Source organism: Rhinoraja longicauda, chromosome 14 (genome assembly GCF_053455715.1).
Source record: "Rhinoraja longicauda isolate Sanriku21f chromosome 14, sRhiLon1.1, whole genome shotgun sequence".
Lineage (NCBI taxonomy): Eukaryota > Metazoa > Chordata > Chondrichthyes > Rajiformes > Arhynchobatidae > Rhinoraja > Rhinoraja longicauda.
Genome location: NC_135966.1, coordinates 41,171,423 through 41,190,150, shown reverse-complemented (window position 1 = coordinate 41,190,150; position 18,728 = coordinate 41,171,423). Strand labels below are relative to the sequence as shown.

The window sequence follows — 18,728 nt, the reverse complement described above, 5'->3', positions numbered from 1 at the left end:
GGGGGGAGGTGGGGGGGTGGGTGGGAGGGAGTTGGAAGGGGGTGGAGGGGGGTGAGAGGGGTGTGGAGGGAGGGAGGAAGATGGAGGGGTGGGAAGGTGGAGGGGATGAGAGGGATGTGGAGGGAGGGAGGTGGAGGGGTGGGAGGGAGGTGGAGGGGTGGGAGGGAGGGAGGGAGGAGTGGGAGGGAAGTGGAGGGGATGAGAGGGATGTGGAGGGAGGGAGTGGAGGAGTGGGAGGGAGATGGAGGGGTCGGGGGAAAGGTAGAGGTGGGAGTGGGAGGGAAGTGGAGGGGTGAGAGGCAGGTGAGAGGCAGGTGAGAGGCAGGTGAGAGGCAGGTGAGAGGCAGGTGAGAGGCAGGTGAGAGGCAGGTGAGAGGCAGGTGAGAGGCAGGTGAGAGGCAGGTGAGAGGCAGGTGAGAGGCAGGTGAGAGGCAGGTGAGAGGCAGACACGCCGACACCTGGTCTCCAGGGACTGATGCAGAGTGGCGTCTCAGTGAGCGAGGTGGAGTCAGGCGCTCGGAGCTGCAGGTGGGAGCTGGATGAGAGGGGACCAGCCCCGCCGCCAGCCGCTGTAACTGTGCACTCCGGCGTCTCCCGAGCCTGAGCCCGAGCCCGGGGCTGGGTGCGATGGATGGGTTGGGGACATTGCCGGGGAACGTGTCGCTGGGGGGTGCGGCGGAGAGGAGGCTCGGGGAGAGGCGAGCCTGGGTGAGCAGCGCACTGGCCAGCGTCCTCATCTTCACCATCGTGGTGGACCTTCTGGGCAACTCGCTGGTCATCGTCTCCGTGTTGAGGAACAAGAAGCTGCGGAAAGCAGGCAAGTTCCCTTGAACTTCACTTGGAGAGGAGGAGCGGGGGGGTGGTGGGGGTGGGGGTGGTGGTGGGGGGGGGGGGGGTGGAGAGAGGACTTCATGTGGCTACGGGTGATGCAGGAAGGGACTGCAGATGCTGGTTTAGACCGAAGATAGAAGACTCTGAAGAAGGGTCCAGACCCGAGCAGTCACCTATTCCCTTTATCCAGAGATGCTGCCTGACCCCCTGTGTTACTCCAGCTGTTTGTGTCTATATACCGCTCTTCACGGTAGGACACAGTCTTATCTTGCTGGATCACCAGGCTCCATTCTTTCTCCCCCCCCCCCCCCCCCCCTCCATCTCCTTCTCTCCATTCCTCCTATCCACCACTCTCACCCTCCTCCTCCTCCTCCTCCTCCTCCTCCTCCTCCTCCTCCTCCTCCTCCTCCTCCTCCTCCTCCCTGGCGCATCCACCCCCCCCCTCACAACGCCCTCTTCATTCCTCTCCTCCTCCCCCCCCCCATTCCAGCCCCACAACCTTCATTTTGTACCCCACTTCCAATCCCCACATCTCCTTCCAATCCTTTCCCACGCTGACTCTTGTCCCACCCTTTTACACAGAAGATAGACACAAAAAACAGTAACAGTAACAGTAACTCAGCGGGACAGGCAGCATCTCTGGAGAGAAGGAATGGGTGGCGTTTCGGGTGGAGACCCTTCTTCAGGGATTCAGGGTGATTCCACCCTTTTACACATCCTGACTCCTCCGATCACTCTGCCATCTCCCTCAACCCCCCCCCTTTCCCACTCCTCCAATTGCTAACTCCCCTCTTACCCTCTCCTCTCCACCTCACCTCTTATCTCGTTATCTCCAACTCTCATTCCAAAAACCACACTCTGCCTTCCTCTCAGCCTTCCTTTCCTGCTACTCCCACTTTCACTGCCAACTCGGTGGCTCTAGAAATTGTGGACGCATTGGTGATCATTTTCCAATGTTCTATAGGTTCGGGATCAGTTCCTGTGGATTGGAGGGTAGCTAATGTTGTCCCACTTTTTAAAGAAAGGAGGGAGAGAGAAAACGGGAAATTATAGACCAGTTAGTCTTACATCAGTGGTGGGGAAGATGCTGGAGTCAATTATTAAAGACAAAATTGCGGAGCATTTGGATAGCAGTAACAGGATCGTTCCGAGTCAGCATGGATTTACGAAGGGGAAATCATGCTTGACTAATCTTCTGGAATTCTTTGAGGATGTAACTAGGAAAATTGACAGGGGAGAGCCGGTGGATGTGGTGTACCTCGACTTTCAGAAAGCCTTCGACAAGGTCCCACATAGGAGATTAGTGGACAAAATTAGAGCACATGGTATTGGAGGTAGGGTACTGACGGATAGAAAATTGGTTGACAGACAGAAAGCAAAGAGTGGGGATAAATGGGTCCCTTTCAGAATGGAAGGCAGTAACTAGTGGGGTACCACAAGGCTCGGTGCTGGGACCGCAGCTATTTACAATATACATTAATGACTTGGATGAAGGGATTAAAAGTAACATTAGCAAATTTGCAGATGATACAAAGCTGGGTGGTAGTGTGAACTGTGAGGAAGATGCTATGAGGTTGTAGGGTGACTTGGACAGGTTGTGTGAGTGGGCGGATGCATGGCAGATGCAGTTTAATATGGATAAGTGTGAGGTTATCCACTTTGGTGGTAAGAATAGGAAGGCAGAGTATTATCTAAATGGTGTCAAGTTAGGAAAAGGGGTCGTACAACGTGATCTGGGTGTCCTAGTGCATCAGTCACTGAAAGGAAGCATGCAGGTACAGCAGGCAGTGAAGAAAGCCAATGGAATGTTGGCCTTCATAACAAGAGGAGTTGAGTATAGGAGCAAAGAGGTCCTTCTGCAGTTGTACAGGGTCAGAGTGAGACCGCACCTGGAGTACTGTGTGCAGTTTTGGTCTTCAAATTTGAGGAAGGATATTCTTGCTATTGAGGGCGTGCAGCGTAGGTTTACTAGGTTAATTCCCGAAATGGCGGGACTGTCATATGTTGAAGACTGGAGCCACTAGGCTTGTATACACTGGAATTTAGAAGGATGAGAGGGGATCTTATCGAAACATATAAGATTATAAAGGGGTTGGACACGTTAGAGGCAGGAAACATGTTCCCAATGTTGGGGGAGTCCAGAACCAGGGTCCACAGTTTAAGAATAAGGGGTAGGCCATTTAGAACGGAGATGAGGAAAAGCTTTTTCAGTCAGAGAGTTGTAAATCTGTGGAATTCTCTGCCTCAGAAGGCAGTGGAGGCCAATTCTCTGAATGCATTCAAGAGAGAGCTAGATAGAGCTCTTAAGGATAGCGGAGTCAGGGGTATGGGGAGAAGGCAGGAACGGGGTACTGATTGAGAATGATCAGCCATGATCACATTGAATGGCGGTGCTGGCTTGAAGGGCCAAATGGCCTATTCCTGCACCTATTTTCTATTGTCTACTCTTCCCGGTCTCCCTCCTCATTCCCTTACTCTTCATCCCTTCTGAATCCCCCAGTCACCTCACTCCTTGCCTTCCGGCCCCTACCTAGGGAAAGACGTTCTTGCCTTAGAGGGAGTACAGAGAAGGTTCACCAGATTAATCCCTGGGATGGCGGGACTTGCATATGAGGAAAGACTGGATAGACTGGGCTTGTACTCGCTGGAATTTAGAAGACTGAGGGGGGATCTTATAGAAACATATAAAATTCTTAAGGGGTTGGAGAGGCTAGATGCGGGAAGATTGTTCCCGATGTTGGGGGAGTCCAGAAGCAGGGGTCACAGCTTAAGGATAAGGGGGAAGTCTTTTAGGACCGAGATGAGAAAACATTTCTTCACACAGAGAGTGGTGAATCTGTGGAATTCTCTGCCACAGAAGGTAGTTGAGGCCAGTTCATTGGCTATATTTAAGAGGGAGTTAGATGTGGCCCTTTTTGCTAAAGGGATCAGGGGGTATGGAGAGAAGGCAGGTACAGGTTACTGAGCTGGATGATCAGCCATGATCATATTGAATGGCGGTGCAGGCTCGAAGGGCCGAATGGCCTACTCCTGCACCTATTTTCTATGTTTCTATGTTTCTAATCCCCAGCTCTTTCCCACTACCCAGTTTTGTAGACCCCCCCCCCCACCAACTTCCTCTTCACTCTCCCCGTCCCTCCCTGCCTCCTCTCCTCGTTTCCCACAAACCCGGTTCCCCACCCCTTTCCATTCCACCCACCAGCCATATTCCACATCCCTCCCTATGACCCTCCTATTCCACTCCTCCCATTACCCTTTCTCTCCCCTCTGACATTCTTCTGTTAAACCACTACCTCAGTCAGCAGAGTATTAGGGTGAAATCCTGACAGTGGATCACTAAACTGATGCTTTATAATGCTGGTCAAAAGTGTTGAGAAGAAGTTAGAAGAGTGTGTAATTTGTTTGTTGCAATACTCGTATGTCACATTATATTGAAAACTGATAGGATACACATTCGAAAAGCAAAACACAGTAACTGCTGAAAATCTGCAATGAAAACAAAAAGACATGTTGAAAGTGCTGAGCAGCTCAAGCAACAGTGTGAACATTTCAGGCCAATGGCCTTATACTGGAACTCTGCTGAGGTGTGATTGACTTGAAGATTAACTTTCCATCGATGATGCCTGACCCACTGAGTATGTGCAGCATTATCTGCCATTATGGGTCAGTCAGCAACTCTGGAGAAAAAGGAAGGGTGACATTTTGGGTCGGGACCCTTGTTCAGTCTGACCCGAAATGTCCCCCATCCTTTTTCTCTAAAGGTGCTGCCTGACCCGTTGAGTTACTCCAGCACTTTGTCACTATCATCGGTACATACCAGCATCTGCAGTTCCTTGCTGCACATTTTATCTGTATTGGTTTGTATATCACTATCAAAAAGCCGTTTCTTACTGTGAATTTAGGAAATAATCAGAGTGTGTTGAAGCCAGTCAATCTGGGTGAATTGTTGCAGGCAGGAGGCAGGGAGGTGGGAGGAAATGGATGAAAGCAATTAGGTGAAAAGAACGTGATTCACAGGCTGGCAGAGCAAATGCAAAGCATTTATTTTCAAACTTTGTAAGATTGAGGAATCATCTGTTGTGAAAATTCAAAGCGTGAATTGCATTTTCCAGTACTGCCGAACGAAGGTCCAATATGCCAATACCTTCACTAAAATAACAGAAAAGGAAATCCCGGAATCAAATGGGTTTACCGGCATAATATCCATCTGTAAATCCACTGCTGACACCACTCTTGTTGGATGAATAATGGGTTGTGATGCGTGGAAAGCAGGAGGGAGCTGGAACACCTGGATGGGAAGCACTGTCACAAAAACCTCTCACTCAACATCAACAAAACCAAGGAACTAAGCATTGACTTCAAGAAGAGGAAATCAGGAGACCATGTGCTAATTTCATTAACGGATTGGTTGAAAGAGATTAGGCAAGCTAACAACAAAAGACACAAAGTGCTGGAGTATCTGAACAGTCCAGGCAGCGTGTCTGGAGAACATGAATTGTCGACGTTTTGGGTCGGGACCCTTCTTCAGGCTGGTCATGGGTTGGGGTGAGGATGGGAGAGGCAGGACGAAGCCTTGCAAGTAATAGGTGGGGGAGGTTTTTAATAGGCAGATGGTTGGACAAAGGGCAGAGATGAAAAGTCTGAAGAAGCAAGACAAAAGGGTTGAAGAGCTGTGAATTGTGAAGGCAGAGGAAGGAATGTATTGTAGGTGGATGGGGAGGGGGAGGTGAGAAATAGGTGCAAGTGCAGCTGCAGCACAGGGGAGAGAGGGGTGGAAAAGAAATGGGGGAGGGTGGGGGAAGAACGGGAGGGGGCTGGGTTTTGGTAGTTACTTAAAATTGGAGAATTCAATGTTCGTAAGATACCCAAACCCAATATGAGGTGCTGTTCTTCCAGTTTGCAAGTGGCCTCACTCTGGCAATGGAGGAGGCCCAAGACATGAAGGTCAGTATGGGAGTGGGCAGAGGAGTTAAAATGAGCAGCAAATGGAAGATCTTGTAGGCCTTGGTGGACCGAGCACAAGTGTTTGGCGAAACGGTCGCTGAGTCTATGCTTGGATGTATAGGATGCCACATCGGGAACATCAGATGCAGCAGGTGAGGTTATAGAAGGTCGGTCTCATGTGGAAGAACTGCTAGGGTCTTTGGATGAAGGTGAGGGAAGAGGTATAGAGACCAGTGTTACATCTCCTGCAGTTGCAAAGGAAAGTGCCTGGGGAGCGGTCTCTGCGAAAGGCGGAAAGGGGTGGGTATGGGAAGACATGACTGGTCGTGGGATCACGTTGAAGGCGACGGAATTGTTGGAGGATGATGTGGTGGATGTGCAGGCTGGTGGGATGAAGGGTGAGGACCAGGGGAACTCTATCATTGTTCCATCTGGGAGGAGGGTTAGCAATAAATAAACTGCAGGACACAGAAGAGATGTGGGTGGGGAATCCATCTGTGACAGCAGAGGGGAAAGCATGTTTACTAAAGAAAGAGGTCATCTCAAATGAAAAGCCTTATCTAGGGAAAAGATGCGATGGAGACAGAGAAGTTGAGAGTAGGGGACAGCACCTTTGCAAGAGACAGGGTGGGAGGAAGTGTAGTCCAGATAACTGTGGGAGTCGGTAAGTATGTAGTACACATCAGTCGATGGAGACAGAGGCAGTGATGGAGACAAAGAGATCAAGAGAGGGGAGAGAGGTGTCAGAAATAGTCTATGTAAGTTTGAGGGCAGGGTGGAAGTTAATGGTAAAGTTAATGAAATCAGCAAGTTGTGCACGGGTGCAGGAGGTAGCCCTGATGCAGTAGTTAATGTGGCAGAGGAAGAGTTGGGGGGGCGGTGCCTGTGTATGTTTGGGACAAGGACTGTTCGATGTAACTGACCAAAGGGCAGGTGTAGCTGGGGCCCATGCGAATGCCCGTGGCTACATCTTTAACTTGGAGAAAGAGAGAGGAGTCAAAAGAGAGTTTGTTGAGAGTGAGGCCAAGTTCTGCCAGGCAGAGGTGTGTGTTAGTAAAGGATCACTGTTCAAGCAGGAATCAGAGAGCCTTGAGACATTCCTGGCCTGGTGGGGGATGGAGGTTCAGTGGGAGAGGACATCCATGGTAAAGTTGAGGCAATGGAGCCGTGGAAATGGAAAGTCATTGAAGAGCTGAATTCCTGTTTAACTATATTTTACATTTTCGGTCTGTTAATTTTTTTTCTTCCTTCCAAACTATTTACAAGTCAGAACTGCAGGGGAAAATTAGTCAAATCTTTCAACAACCACCAATATTCCAGGAATAAATCAGCTATCCTTCCCACACTGTATTTTCAATCTTGCCAAATTCTCCAGCTTGTAATTTACCTACAATTCACTGTTTAAGACATGAATGTGGATCATCTGTGATGCACCATTAGACAACTTTTCAATCACAGACAAGAGTCTAGCATTCCCTCCAAAAATCATAAAAATATCATTATTCTGCATATACTCAATAATACTCCAAAGACGTACAGGTATGTAGGTTAATTGACTGGGTAAATGTAAAAAATTGTCCCTAGTGGGTGTAGGATAGTGTTAATGTGTGGGGATCGCTGGGCGGCGCGGACTTGGTGGGCCGAAAAGGCCTGTTTCCGCGCTGTATATATATGATATGATGATGATATGATAAACAATCGATTGATTCTCCATTGTAAATTGCTTTAATAAATGTGATTTAGTAGTAAATGTCATAGATACATCCCTCACCCATGCCACCTCTGTGTCCCATAGTTCTGCTCTTGTTTGCCATCCACGCAGATGGAACAACGGTAGAGTTCCCCTGGTCCACACCTTTCATCTCACCAGCATCCGCATCCAGCACATCATTTTCTGTCTTTTCTATCACCTCCAACATCATCCCACCACCAGTCACATCTTCCCTTCCCCACCCCCTTTCCGCCTTCCCTCCGCAACTCATTGGTTCACTTATCCCTTCCACCCCCTCCCCAGATACTTTTCCCTGCAACCGCAGAAGATGCAACACCTGTCCCTGTACCTCCTCCCTCACCTCCCACCAGGGACCCCAGCAGATGAGATGGACGTTCACGTGCACCTCCTCCAACCAATCTATCATCAAGGATCCTAACAATCCAGGTCGTGCCCTTATCAAGCTTCTCCCATCAGGCAGGAGGTACAGAAGAACTGAACTCCTGCACCACTAGGTTCAGGAAGAGCTGCCTTCCTATTACATCAGGTTGTTGTATTGACCAGCACAATCCTCATCCTGTGTCAGGAACTGAATTCTGTGGACCACCTCCTGCACTCTCATCAACTTATTTTCCAATTGTGTTTCTGCACTAATGCCTTGTTGGTTGCACAGTATTTTTCTCTATAATTTACTTATGATTTATGCATAGGTTAGATGTAAGCTAAGTTTTAAGTGAGTCTGTGTGCCTGAGATGTTGCTGCAAGCGAGACTTTCATTGTACCTGTACCTCACCATACTAATGCCCATGGCAATAAACTTGACTTTCCTTTTACACCAATTTACACCAATTTAATGACAAGTGGCATTTAAGGTAAAATATTATGAGGCTTTCACTACACAGAATCAAATCTTTGTTCTGTTCTTGTGAATATCAATGACTACATATATATTTTTCCCTCCCACACACTCGGGGCAATTTTACAGAGACCAATTAACATAGAAACCTTCACATCTCTGGGATGGGTGAGGAAATCAGAGCATCCGAAGGAAGCCCACGTGGTCACGGGGAGAACGTGCAGTGCATGCAGGCAGTACCCAAGGTTGGGATCGAACCCGGATCGCCGGCGTTGTGAACCAGCAGGTTTAGCATTAGTTTATTTTAGTTTAGTTTAAAAATACAGCGTGGAAACAGGCCCTTTGGCCCACCGAGTCCACACCGACCAGCAATCCCCGCACACTAACACTATCCTACACACACTAGGGACAATTTACACTAATACCAAGCCAATTAACCTATAAACCCGTACATCTTTGGAGTGTGGGAGGAAACCGAAGATCTCGGTGAAATCCCACGCGGTCATGCGGGGAACGTACAAACTCCGTACAGGCAGCACCCATAGTTGGGATCAAACCTGGGTCTCTGGCACTGCAAGCGCTCTAAGGCAGCAACTCCACCAGCTGCACCACTGTGCCGCCACTGCGCCTCAAGTTGATGAATGGTGTTCATGTTCCCAGCACAGCTGGATCGAGGACAGTGTGTGGGGGTGTAAAACTTTGGCTTCACTTGGACCTGTCATTGAGGGCCCTTCTCATCATCTGTCGTGCAAAGTCTTGGTGCAAGTTTGAAAGTCCCACTGACAGAATTAGCTGAAAAATGACATTGACATTTTGCTCAGGGATTCAACGAGATCTAGCATCTTATTCCACAGAGGTTTGTGGTCATTCCATGCGGACTACTGCTTGGTTGATTTAAGGACTTCTGGTTATGGACTTCTAAAGGATAATTGGTGGAGTAAGCGACACATGTTGACAGATGGAACCTCAGCAGACAGTAACAATGTTTGTATCTCAAAGATCTATACACAGTTTCATGCAGCCATGCACAAAGGGGTTCTTGGCAGCCTGCATACCAACCTCAACTCTTATCATCTTTCTTCTGTCATTCAATGGTGAAGGCTGAATCTCAGAACTTCTGACAGGCGCAAATCATGAGTCCTCGAGCAAGTTATCGGTGATTGTGCAATTTCCCTGGTTTCTGCTTTCAAAATGCCTTTGGTCGCCACAGTAGAAACATTGGCATTGATGTTCGGCACAGTTACTTCATCCCAAAGGTTTCAAAGGTCTTTTGTTGTCACGTAACCATTAAGGTGCATTACCATACAGCCATATGCGAATTACCATACAGCCATATTTTTTAAAAAGCAACAAGACACACAACTACGTAAAAGGTAACATAAACATCCACCACAGTGGACTCCCCACATTCCTCACTGTGATTGAAGGCAACAAAGGTCCAATTTTCGTCCTCTTTATTCTCATGTGGTCGGGGCGGTCGAACCATCCGTCGGGGGGATCGAAGCTCCCGCACGCGCCGCTCCCGCGTCGGGGCGATCGAAGCTCCCGCGTCGGGGCGATCGAAGCCTCCACGTCGGGGCGATCGAAGCCTCCACGTCGGGGCGATCGAAGCCTCCATGTCGGAGCGTTCGAAGCTCCCGCGTCGGGGCGGTCAAAACTCCCGCGTCGGGGCGGTCGAAACTCCCGCGATTTGGAGTTCCCGAAGTCTGTCTCTGACCACAAGCACCCATGGTTGGAGCTCCGAGGTCCATCCCTGGCAAAGGGATCGTGGGCTCCGTGATGTTAAAGTCCCGTAGGCTCTCCGCAGTGGAGCTCTCAAACACCAGTCTCCAACAAAGGCCGCCAATCCCTCAATGTTAGGCTGCAGTGCGGACGGAGATACAATACGGAAAAAAAATCACATCTCCATTGAGGTAAGAGATTAGAAAAAAAGTTTACCCCAACCACCCCCCACCCACCCCCCACATAAAGCATGCTAAAGAGTACTAAAAACATACATTTAACACATATTATTAAAACACAAGAAGGAAGGGACAGACAGACTGTTGGCGAGGCAGCCATTGATCTTTACGTAAGAGTAAATTGTTGAGAGGAAGAGAAATAATTAGAGATGAACAATGCAGAAAATCTATTTGTATAAATGGTGATATTGAATATGAATAAAACATATTAGCTTAGAAATCCTCTGATGAGACGGTTCATTTATATGTGACATAAAGTATAATTTCAAAGAAGCAATTTGTAAAATGCATGATACTCTGTGCTCCGGTTTCCTCCCACACTCCAAAGACGTCCAGGTTTGTAGGTTAATTGGCTTCCGTGAATTGTAAACCGTCCCTAGTGTAGGATAGTGCTTGTGTACGGGACGATCTTTGGTCGGCGCGGACTCAATGGGCAGTAGGGCGCTGGATCTCTAAACTAAACTAAAGAATTTATGTGTGAGTGAAACTTCTCCACATGACCATGTGGGTTTTCTTCGGGTGCTCCGGTTTCCTCCCACACTCCAAAGACGTACTGGTTTGTAGGTTAATTGGCTTAATGTATGTGTAAAATTGTCCCTAGTGTGCGTAGGATAGTTAATGTGCAGCGATCCCTGCTGGTTGGTGCGGACTCGGAGGGACCGAAGGGCCTGTTTCCATGCTGTATCTCTAAACTAAACTAAACTTCTCATGTGTTGTTGATCCTGACATAGACCTTCCCTGAAGCATGTTTTTGATCTTTCTTGTTTTCCTACCAGGAAAACCCACACGATCACAGGGAGAAAGTACAAACTTTGTACAGACAGCACCCATAGTCAGGATTGAACCCGGGTCTCTGGTGCTGTACAGCAGCCACTGTGCCGCAAATCTAGCACTTCACCTCAATGACTTCAAGCCCAAACAATCTGAATAAGGAATTGTTGTACAACAGTCTTTCCAGCTACACAGCCCTACATAATGCATTCTGTGTCTGAAGAAGGGTTTCGACCCAAAACGTCACCTATTCCTTTTCTCCAGAGATGCTGTCTGAGCCGCTGAGTTACTCCAGCTTTTCGCGTCTACCTACATACTGCAATCGAGCTACACAATCAGTTCAGGTATATTAGTCTGCAGAAGGGTCCTGACCCGAAACATCGTCTATCAATTTCTTCCAGATATGCTGTGTGATCTGCTTGCTGCAGCACTTTGTGTCTTTTTAGACAATAGACAATAGACAATAGGTGCAGGAGGAGGCCATTCGGCCCTTCGAGCCAGCACCGCCATTCAATGTGATCATGGCTGATCATTCTCAATCAGTACCCCGTTCCTGCCTTCTCCCCATACCCCCTGACTCCGCTATCCTTAAGAGCTCTATCCAGCTCTCTCTTGAATGCATTCAGAGAATTGGCCTCCACTGCCTTCTGAGGCAGAGAATTCCACAGATTCACAACTCTCTGACTGAAAAAGTTTTTCCTCATCTCAGTTCTAAATGACCTACCCCTTATTCTTAAACTGTGGCCCCTTGTTCTGGACTCCCCCAACATTGGGAACATGTTTCCTGCCTCTAACGTGTCCAACCCCTTAATAATCTTATACGTTTCGATAAGATCTCCTCTCATCCTTCTAAATTCCAGTGTATACAAGCCTAGTCGCTCCAGTCTTTCAACATATGATAGTCCCACCATTCCGGGAATTAACCTAGTAAACCTACGCTGCACGCCCTCAATAGCAAGTAAATTTCAAGTAAATTTTAACCTATATTAACAATATTTTACATTTTTGATCTGTTGATTTATTTTCTTCCTTGCAAACCAACTCAAAGCCAAAACTGTAAAGAAAAAAAAAATCTTTCATAAACCTCCACAATTGTTACAATAAATCAGATATTGTTCCTGCACTGAATTTTCAATCTTGTCCATTTCTCCGGCTTGTAGTTTAACCTACAAATCACAGTTTAAGACATGATTGTGGAACATCTGTGATCCATTAGTTGACTTTTCAATTGCATTCCCTCAGAAAATCGTAAACAATATCATTATTCTGTCAAGCAATTGATCGATTGTCTATTGTAAATCACCATGATGAGCAACTTTTTTAAACTATTGACTAGCTCAAAGCATTCTTTAAGCTTTTGATGGTGTGATTTTAATTTCAACCACTTTCAGCTAACTTTTAGTTTCAGATTCACAAAGCCATTATTTGTCAAAGAAATGCAATCGCATTAAGTTTTCAACTTCCTACTCTTGTAAAATATTAGTCTAGAAACCAGACCCATTTATGTGTGTGTCTAGTGTGCTTTTAATGCACAATTTCCACCTAAAAGCAGTATTATGTACATCAGATTTCATTAACAATTGGTTGACGATTTATGTGCACAATTGACTGTTGTTATTTGTGTGGTTCAGTTGTTATCTACTGAGAAGATGTGGGAATCAGACAGCAATTAAATAGACAATAGGTGCAGGAGTAGGCCATTCGGCCCTTCGAGCCAGCACCGCCATTCAATGTGATCATGGTTGATCATTCACAATCAGTACCCCGTTCCTGCCCTCTCCCCATACCCCCTGACTCTGCTACCATTAAGAGCTTTATCTAACTCTCTCTTGAAAGCATCCAGAGAATTGGCCTCCACTGCCTTCTGAGGCAGAGAATTCCACAGATTTAAATGTTCTAGATTGTTACTTGGAATATTGAACAGGCCCTTCGGCCCACATTGTCTGTCCGACACATGATACCAAGTTAAACTAATGATGTATCTACATGTGATGAATATCCCTTCATTCCATGCAGATTATTGTGACTATCTAAAAGTCTCTTAAACGCCACTATCATATCTGCCTCCACACAACCTCTGGCAGTGGGTTCCATGCACCCATCACTGCCCATATTATAAAACATGCCCAGTACGTATCTTTTAAACCCCCCCCCCCCTCCCCCCCTCACCCCTCACGTTGCAGCCCTGCACTCTTGTCTTAGTTATTTTCACCCTGGGAAAAGGGTTCTCACTGTATCCTATCCCTTCCTCTCACCATTTTGTACTCTTCGATCAGGTGGCCACTCAACCTCCGATGCTCCAGAGAAGACAATCCAAATTCGTCCAACGACTTCTCATAGTGAACAACCTCTGATCCAGGCAGCATCCTGATAAACCTCTTCTGCATCTTCTCCAAAGCCTCCATATCCTTTCGGTAATGTGGCCACCAGAACTGCATACAATGCACCAAATGTGGCCCAACCTACATTTTATATGGAGCAACATGACCTCACATCAATGTCTTGCAAATAATTCCAAAGATGGATTTGTACTATTTTTAATTTATGTCCTAGTTAAACAATTTACAAGTCCAACTTTTGTTTCACACCAGACTAGTAAACGAGTGCACTGCATTAGCCAAAACTACAATTGAAGATAAAGGGAATTTCTTCATTGGTCACTCCACTCTTTAAATACGGTTTCACAATTAAAAGATGCCGATGGTTACAAGATAATCCTAACCTGTCATTACTTCTCATTACACATGAAGATAAAGATGACACTCAAAAATTAAACTAATTGTGAAAGACTGATTAGGCTAGTGATGAACAGCAAATAATGATTGGAAATATTTTCCTGCTCCCAATGAGGTTACATTCTTCTCAACAGCTATCTCTTCTCTCTAGGTCATAGATACATTAGACACATCCCTTCTTTGACACATTTAGTATGAATACTCAAGAGTAGCAGACCATGGAATCACAAGCCACCATATCTAAGGCCCCCTTTGGTCATGGCTGACCATGGGTGATGCATCCTGGTTATTGGCTGCCTGCTCCAAACCTAGGCTAGAGCAGCGTTGATGTGTGGTCGGATGCAAGCCTGGGCGATGTTATATGAAGGACAGGCTGTTGCCCATGCAGCACGTCCCCCATCTCCACGTCGCTGATCGATCCAAAGGAACAGCAGAGCTGTTACAGTTTGGCACCAGCACCGTCGCAGGAGCTGCCAGAACGAGGTTGTAGACAACGATGAACTGCCTTAGGGACTCCGATGGGTGGGCCGAAGGGCCTGTTTCTGCGCTGTACCTCCTCTATGGCGCACCCTCAAAAATCATCAGTAAACTTCAATACATTCAAAACTCCGCTGCCCGTCTACTCACCCACACCCCAATCCGTGACCATATCACCCCCGTCCTTTACAAACTCCACTGGCTCCCCATCCCCCAGAGAATCCAGTACAAAATCCTCCTCATGACCTACAAAGCCCTCCATAACCTGGCCCCATCCTACCTGACCGACCTCCTCCACAGGCACACTCCCACCTGCACCCTCCGCTCTGCTGCTGCCAATCTCCTATCCCCCCACATCCGGACCAAATTCAGATCCTGGGGGGACAGGGCTTTCTCCATCGCTGCTCCCACCCTATGGAACTCACTACCCCAAACCGTCAGAGACTCCTCCACACTCACCACATTCAAAACATCACTGAAGTCTCACCTGTTCAGTACTGCCTTCAACCACTGAAGGTCACCTCACCTTCTGTCTCCGTTCTCTGTTCGTTTACTTATTTATCTATTTATTCACTTCCCTATGTTCTCTAAATCCCTGTAAAGCGTCTTTGAGTATATGAAAAGCGCTATATAAATGTAATGCATTATTATTATTATTATTATTATTAAATCTAAAAAAAAATCTAAACCTGTTCACAAGCTGCTGTTCCACTATCTCACCCACTCCTTACACAATAGAGGCAATTTACAGAGACCAGTTAATCTATAAACCTGCAAATCTTTGGGAAGTGGGAGGAAGCCGGAGCACCCGGAGGAAACCCACACAGACACAGGAAGAACATGCAAACTCCACACAGACCGCACCCGAGGTCAGGATCGAACCTGGGTCTCTGGCGCTGCAAGACGACAGCTCTGCCAGCTGTGCCACTGTGCCACCCTGATTATTAGACTGCAATGTCAACTCACAGCTATAACCATAAAGGAAGGAGTGATCCTGTGACATTTCTTGCAGCCTCAACAGTTACAGATTTCCTGCATTGCATGAGGAAATCACAGTTTCAAGGAATTCAGAGGAGATAGAGAGACACTGTTGTTGCAGTTGTAGCTACCTTCTGGCAACATCGTATTACAAATAAATATACTTGACCCAGTGACAAACCCAAAAGGGATGAGATAGTCTAACCAAACAAAGAAATTGCTTGCATGAAGTATTCCAAAATTGTATCAGAGCTTGATCCAGGAATATTACTATTAATTCCCTTTTGATTTGCTCTTGATATTACTCTGTGTCAGCCCAACTGTGTTAATATAGCTGCAGCATCAGCTCAACTTCCTTAGTTTTAATTTATTTTGGGGGAGAGAGAGAGAGAACACTTTGTAGAGAAAATTCTAATGCTTATGGATGTGTTTATGTGTGTAAGTCTTCTTCAGTGCACTTTCAAATGTGGAACGATTATAATTGAAAATGTCCAAGAGGTCAGGACAGTGGAATTCAGGGAGTCAGTAAAATAGACGTGGAGATAAGTAACACTGTGAATGCAAGGGTGATACTTTTAAAGCCAAAGAAATGCTGGAGCAAGAGATAATCTATGTCATTATGGGTGATGAGAATCATTCCCCCCACGAATGATTCAACATGACTGCAGCGTTTACAAAATACATTGTTGCTACTTAGAGTCATAGAGTCGTGGAGTCATAGAGTCAAACAGCATGGAAACAGGCCCTTCGGCCCAACTTGCCCACACCAGCCAACATGTCCCATCTACACTAGTCCCACCTGCCTGCATTTGGCCCATGTCCTGCCAAACCTGTCCTATCGATGTACCTGTCTAAATGTTTTGTAAACGTTGCAATGGTACCTGCCTCAACTACCTGCTCTGGCAGCTTGCCAGTACAACTTCAACAAATCCTGCCAAACCTGCGATTAACAAAAGGACAAGCGTAACATGGGCTAGCCAGCACTATCTGACTTGGACGTATTTCTCCATTATTCCATTGTCCGTATGTCTAAGTGCTGGAACTCCCATCCTACAGGGCCTTGCTCAGAAGGTACTCTTGCAATAGGCGGTTCATCAAGATCAGTAGCAGTTCAGGAACATGGCTCACCCGCCTCTGCTCAAGGGCAATTACTAATGAACAGAACGTGCTTGCCTTTTAAAGAGCAGCCAATATCCCAGGTACGAATAAATGAAATACAACTTGTTTTCCTTTTACAATAACCTTTTATTCTTTTCCCATGCATGGTATTTTTGTCAACTGTTGTTGGAATACAGGAATGCCATTTGGATCAGTGAGTTTACTCCATCCTTTGCATGGCCACCCTCTGTCTTGTCAAGGGCGGCACAGTGGCGCAGCAGTAGAGTTGCTGCTTTACAGCGCCGGAGACCTAAGTTCAATCCTGACTACAGGTGGTTTCTATATGGTGTTTGTATGCTCTCCCTGTGACCGTGTGCATGGGTTTTCTCCGTGCGCTCCGGTTTCCTCCCACATTCCAAAGACGTACAGGTTTGTAGGTTAATTGGCTTCTTTAAATTGTCTCTGGTGTGTAGGATAGTACTAGTGTATTGTGGGTGATTTCGGTGTGCCGAAGAGCCTGTTTCCACGTTGTGTCTCTAAACTAAAGTAAAATGACTTCCCTTTTCTATTTCCCTCCTTTCCTCCTCTCAAGCATTGCTTTCCACTAAATTTCCCATTTATGTAAAGATGTCTCACCTAGAATTATTATCGTTGTTCTTATTTTAGCACGATGCTCACTTGCTTTGGATTGCATTTTAAGACTGCAATGACTCATCTGGTTTCTAAATTCATTTCATTATTTTAATTACTTCAATTGGATCACTTAACCCCTTAACCTTTGTTTTAAATGTATCCAGTACTCCTCAACTTAAGTGCATTCATAAATTTATTCCACTCGCGCCTCAATTTATCCTGCTTTTGTAATTTGCCATTTTCTCCGAATATAATGAGGCAAACAAGAGGTATTTAATGATCTCTTTTGTCTCTTTCAACAGATAAACAAAGGAGTCAAGGGTTTCATTTTGTTGGTAATCTCATTAGTTATCATTCTGACTGAACAATGTGGGTTGGAACATCACTGTAGCAGAAACTCTGACCACCAATTGACTATCCTTCAGTAGTTTCACAGCTGCATAGCCAGTAAAGCTGCTGCCTCACAGCTCCTGTAACCTTGGCTCAATCCTGATGTCCAGTGGTATTTACCTCCATGGAAACACAGAAACTAGGTGCAGGAGAAGGCCATTCGGCCCTTCGAGCCATCACCGCCATTCAATACGATCATGGCTGATCATCTAAAATCAAAATCAGTTCCTGCTTTTTCCCCATATCCCTTGATTCCGTCAGCCCTAAGAGCTACAGGTATATCTAACTCTCTCTTGAACACATCCAGTGAATTGGCTTCCATTGCCTTCTGTGGCTGAGAATTCCACAAATTCACAACTCTCTGGGTGAAAAGATTTTTCCTTTTCTCAGTCCTAAATGGCCTACCCCTTATTCTTAAACCTTGACCCCTGGTTCTGGATTCCTCCAACATGGGGAACATTTTTCCTGCATCTAGCCTGTCCAATCCTTTAATAATTTTAAATGTTCCTATAAGATCCCCTCTCACGTGCACATCTAATACGTTCAGCTCTTATCCAGATTTAGCTTTTGGATCATAATATGTTTGAGACAGGTTACCTGGTTGACACCATGGCATTTGTGCATGAGTTCCAAATGAATTTGACTCATCCCATTGAGTGTGAGCACGTTTTAAACAGTAGATGGCAGCACAGGTCACAATCAGTCCCAGTCTTCTTTTATGAAAAGCAAACTGCTGGAGGAACTCAGCAGGTCAGACAGCATCCATAATGCTTCTGGTCAGGTTCCTTTTCCGACTGATGACATTTCTGGTTGGGATCCTTCTTCAGTACATTTCTCTACACAGATGCTGCCTGACCTGCTGAGTTCCTCCAACTGTTTGTTTTTTCGCAGATACAAGAAACTGCAGATGCTGGTTTACAAAAAAAGACAAATAGTGTTGGAGTAACTCAGCAGGTCAGGACAATATCTTTGGAAGGAATGGATAGATGATGTTTCTGGTCAGAACCCTTCTTCAGACTGATTGTAGTGGGCAGAAATCTGGGAGAGGTGGGGGCAGGACAAAACATGGCAAATGATAGGTGAATACAGGTGAGGTGGGGCGGTGGATTGATTGACAGTTGATTCAACTAAGGCCAGAGATGAAAAGATAAAAAGTGTGAGATAAGGATAGAAAGGCGTGAAACATGAAGCCAGAGGAAGGAAGGACTGTTTTTCGTTCAAGATTCCAACATCTGCTGCCTCTCGTGTCCCCTTTTACAAAAGTAACTCCTTGCCAAAGTTGTAATCTTCATGGAGTCATAGAGTCATACAGCATGGAAATAGGCCCATCAGCCAACTGACCA

At 46.4% G+C, this 18,728-nt stretch overlaps 1 protein-coding gene across 1 annotated transcript in view; it reads left to right on the top strand.

Moving 5' to 3' along the window:
- Positions 1-535: 535 nt before the first annotated feature.
- mtnr1al (melatonin receptor type 1A like) overlaps positions 536-18,728 on the top strand; it is a 35,260-nt gene continuing 17,067 nt past the window's right edge. The window contains exon 1 of the mRNA XM_078411201.1: positions 536-817. Coding sequence (XP_078267327.1) covers positions 628-817 — 190 coding nt within the window. The 5' untranslated portion in view covers positions 536-627. The remainder of the gene's footprint in view (positions 818-18,728) is intronic.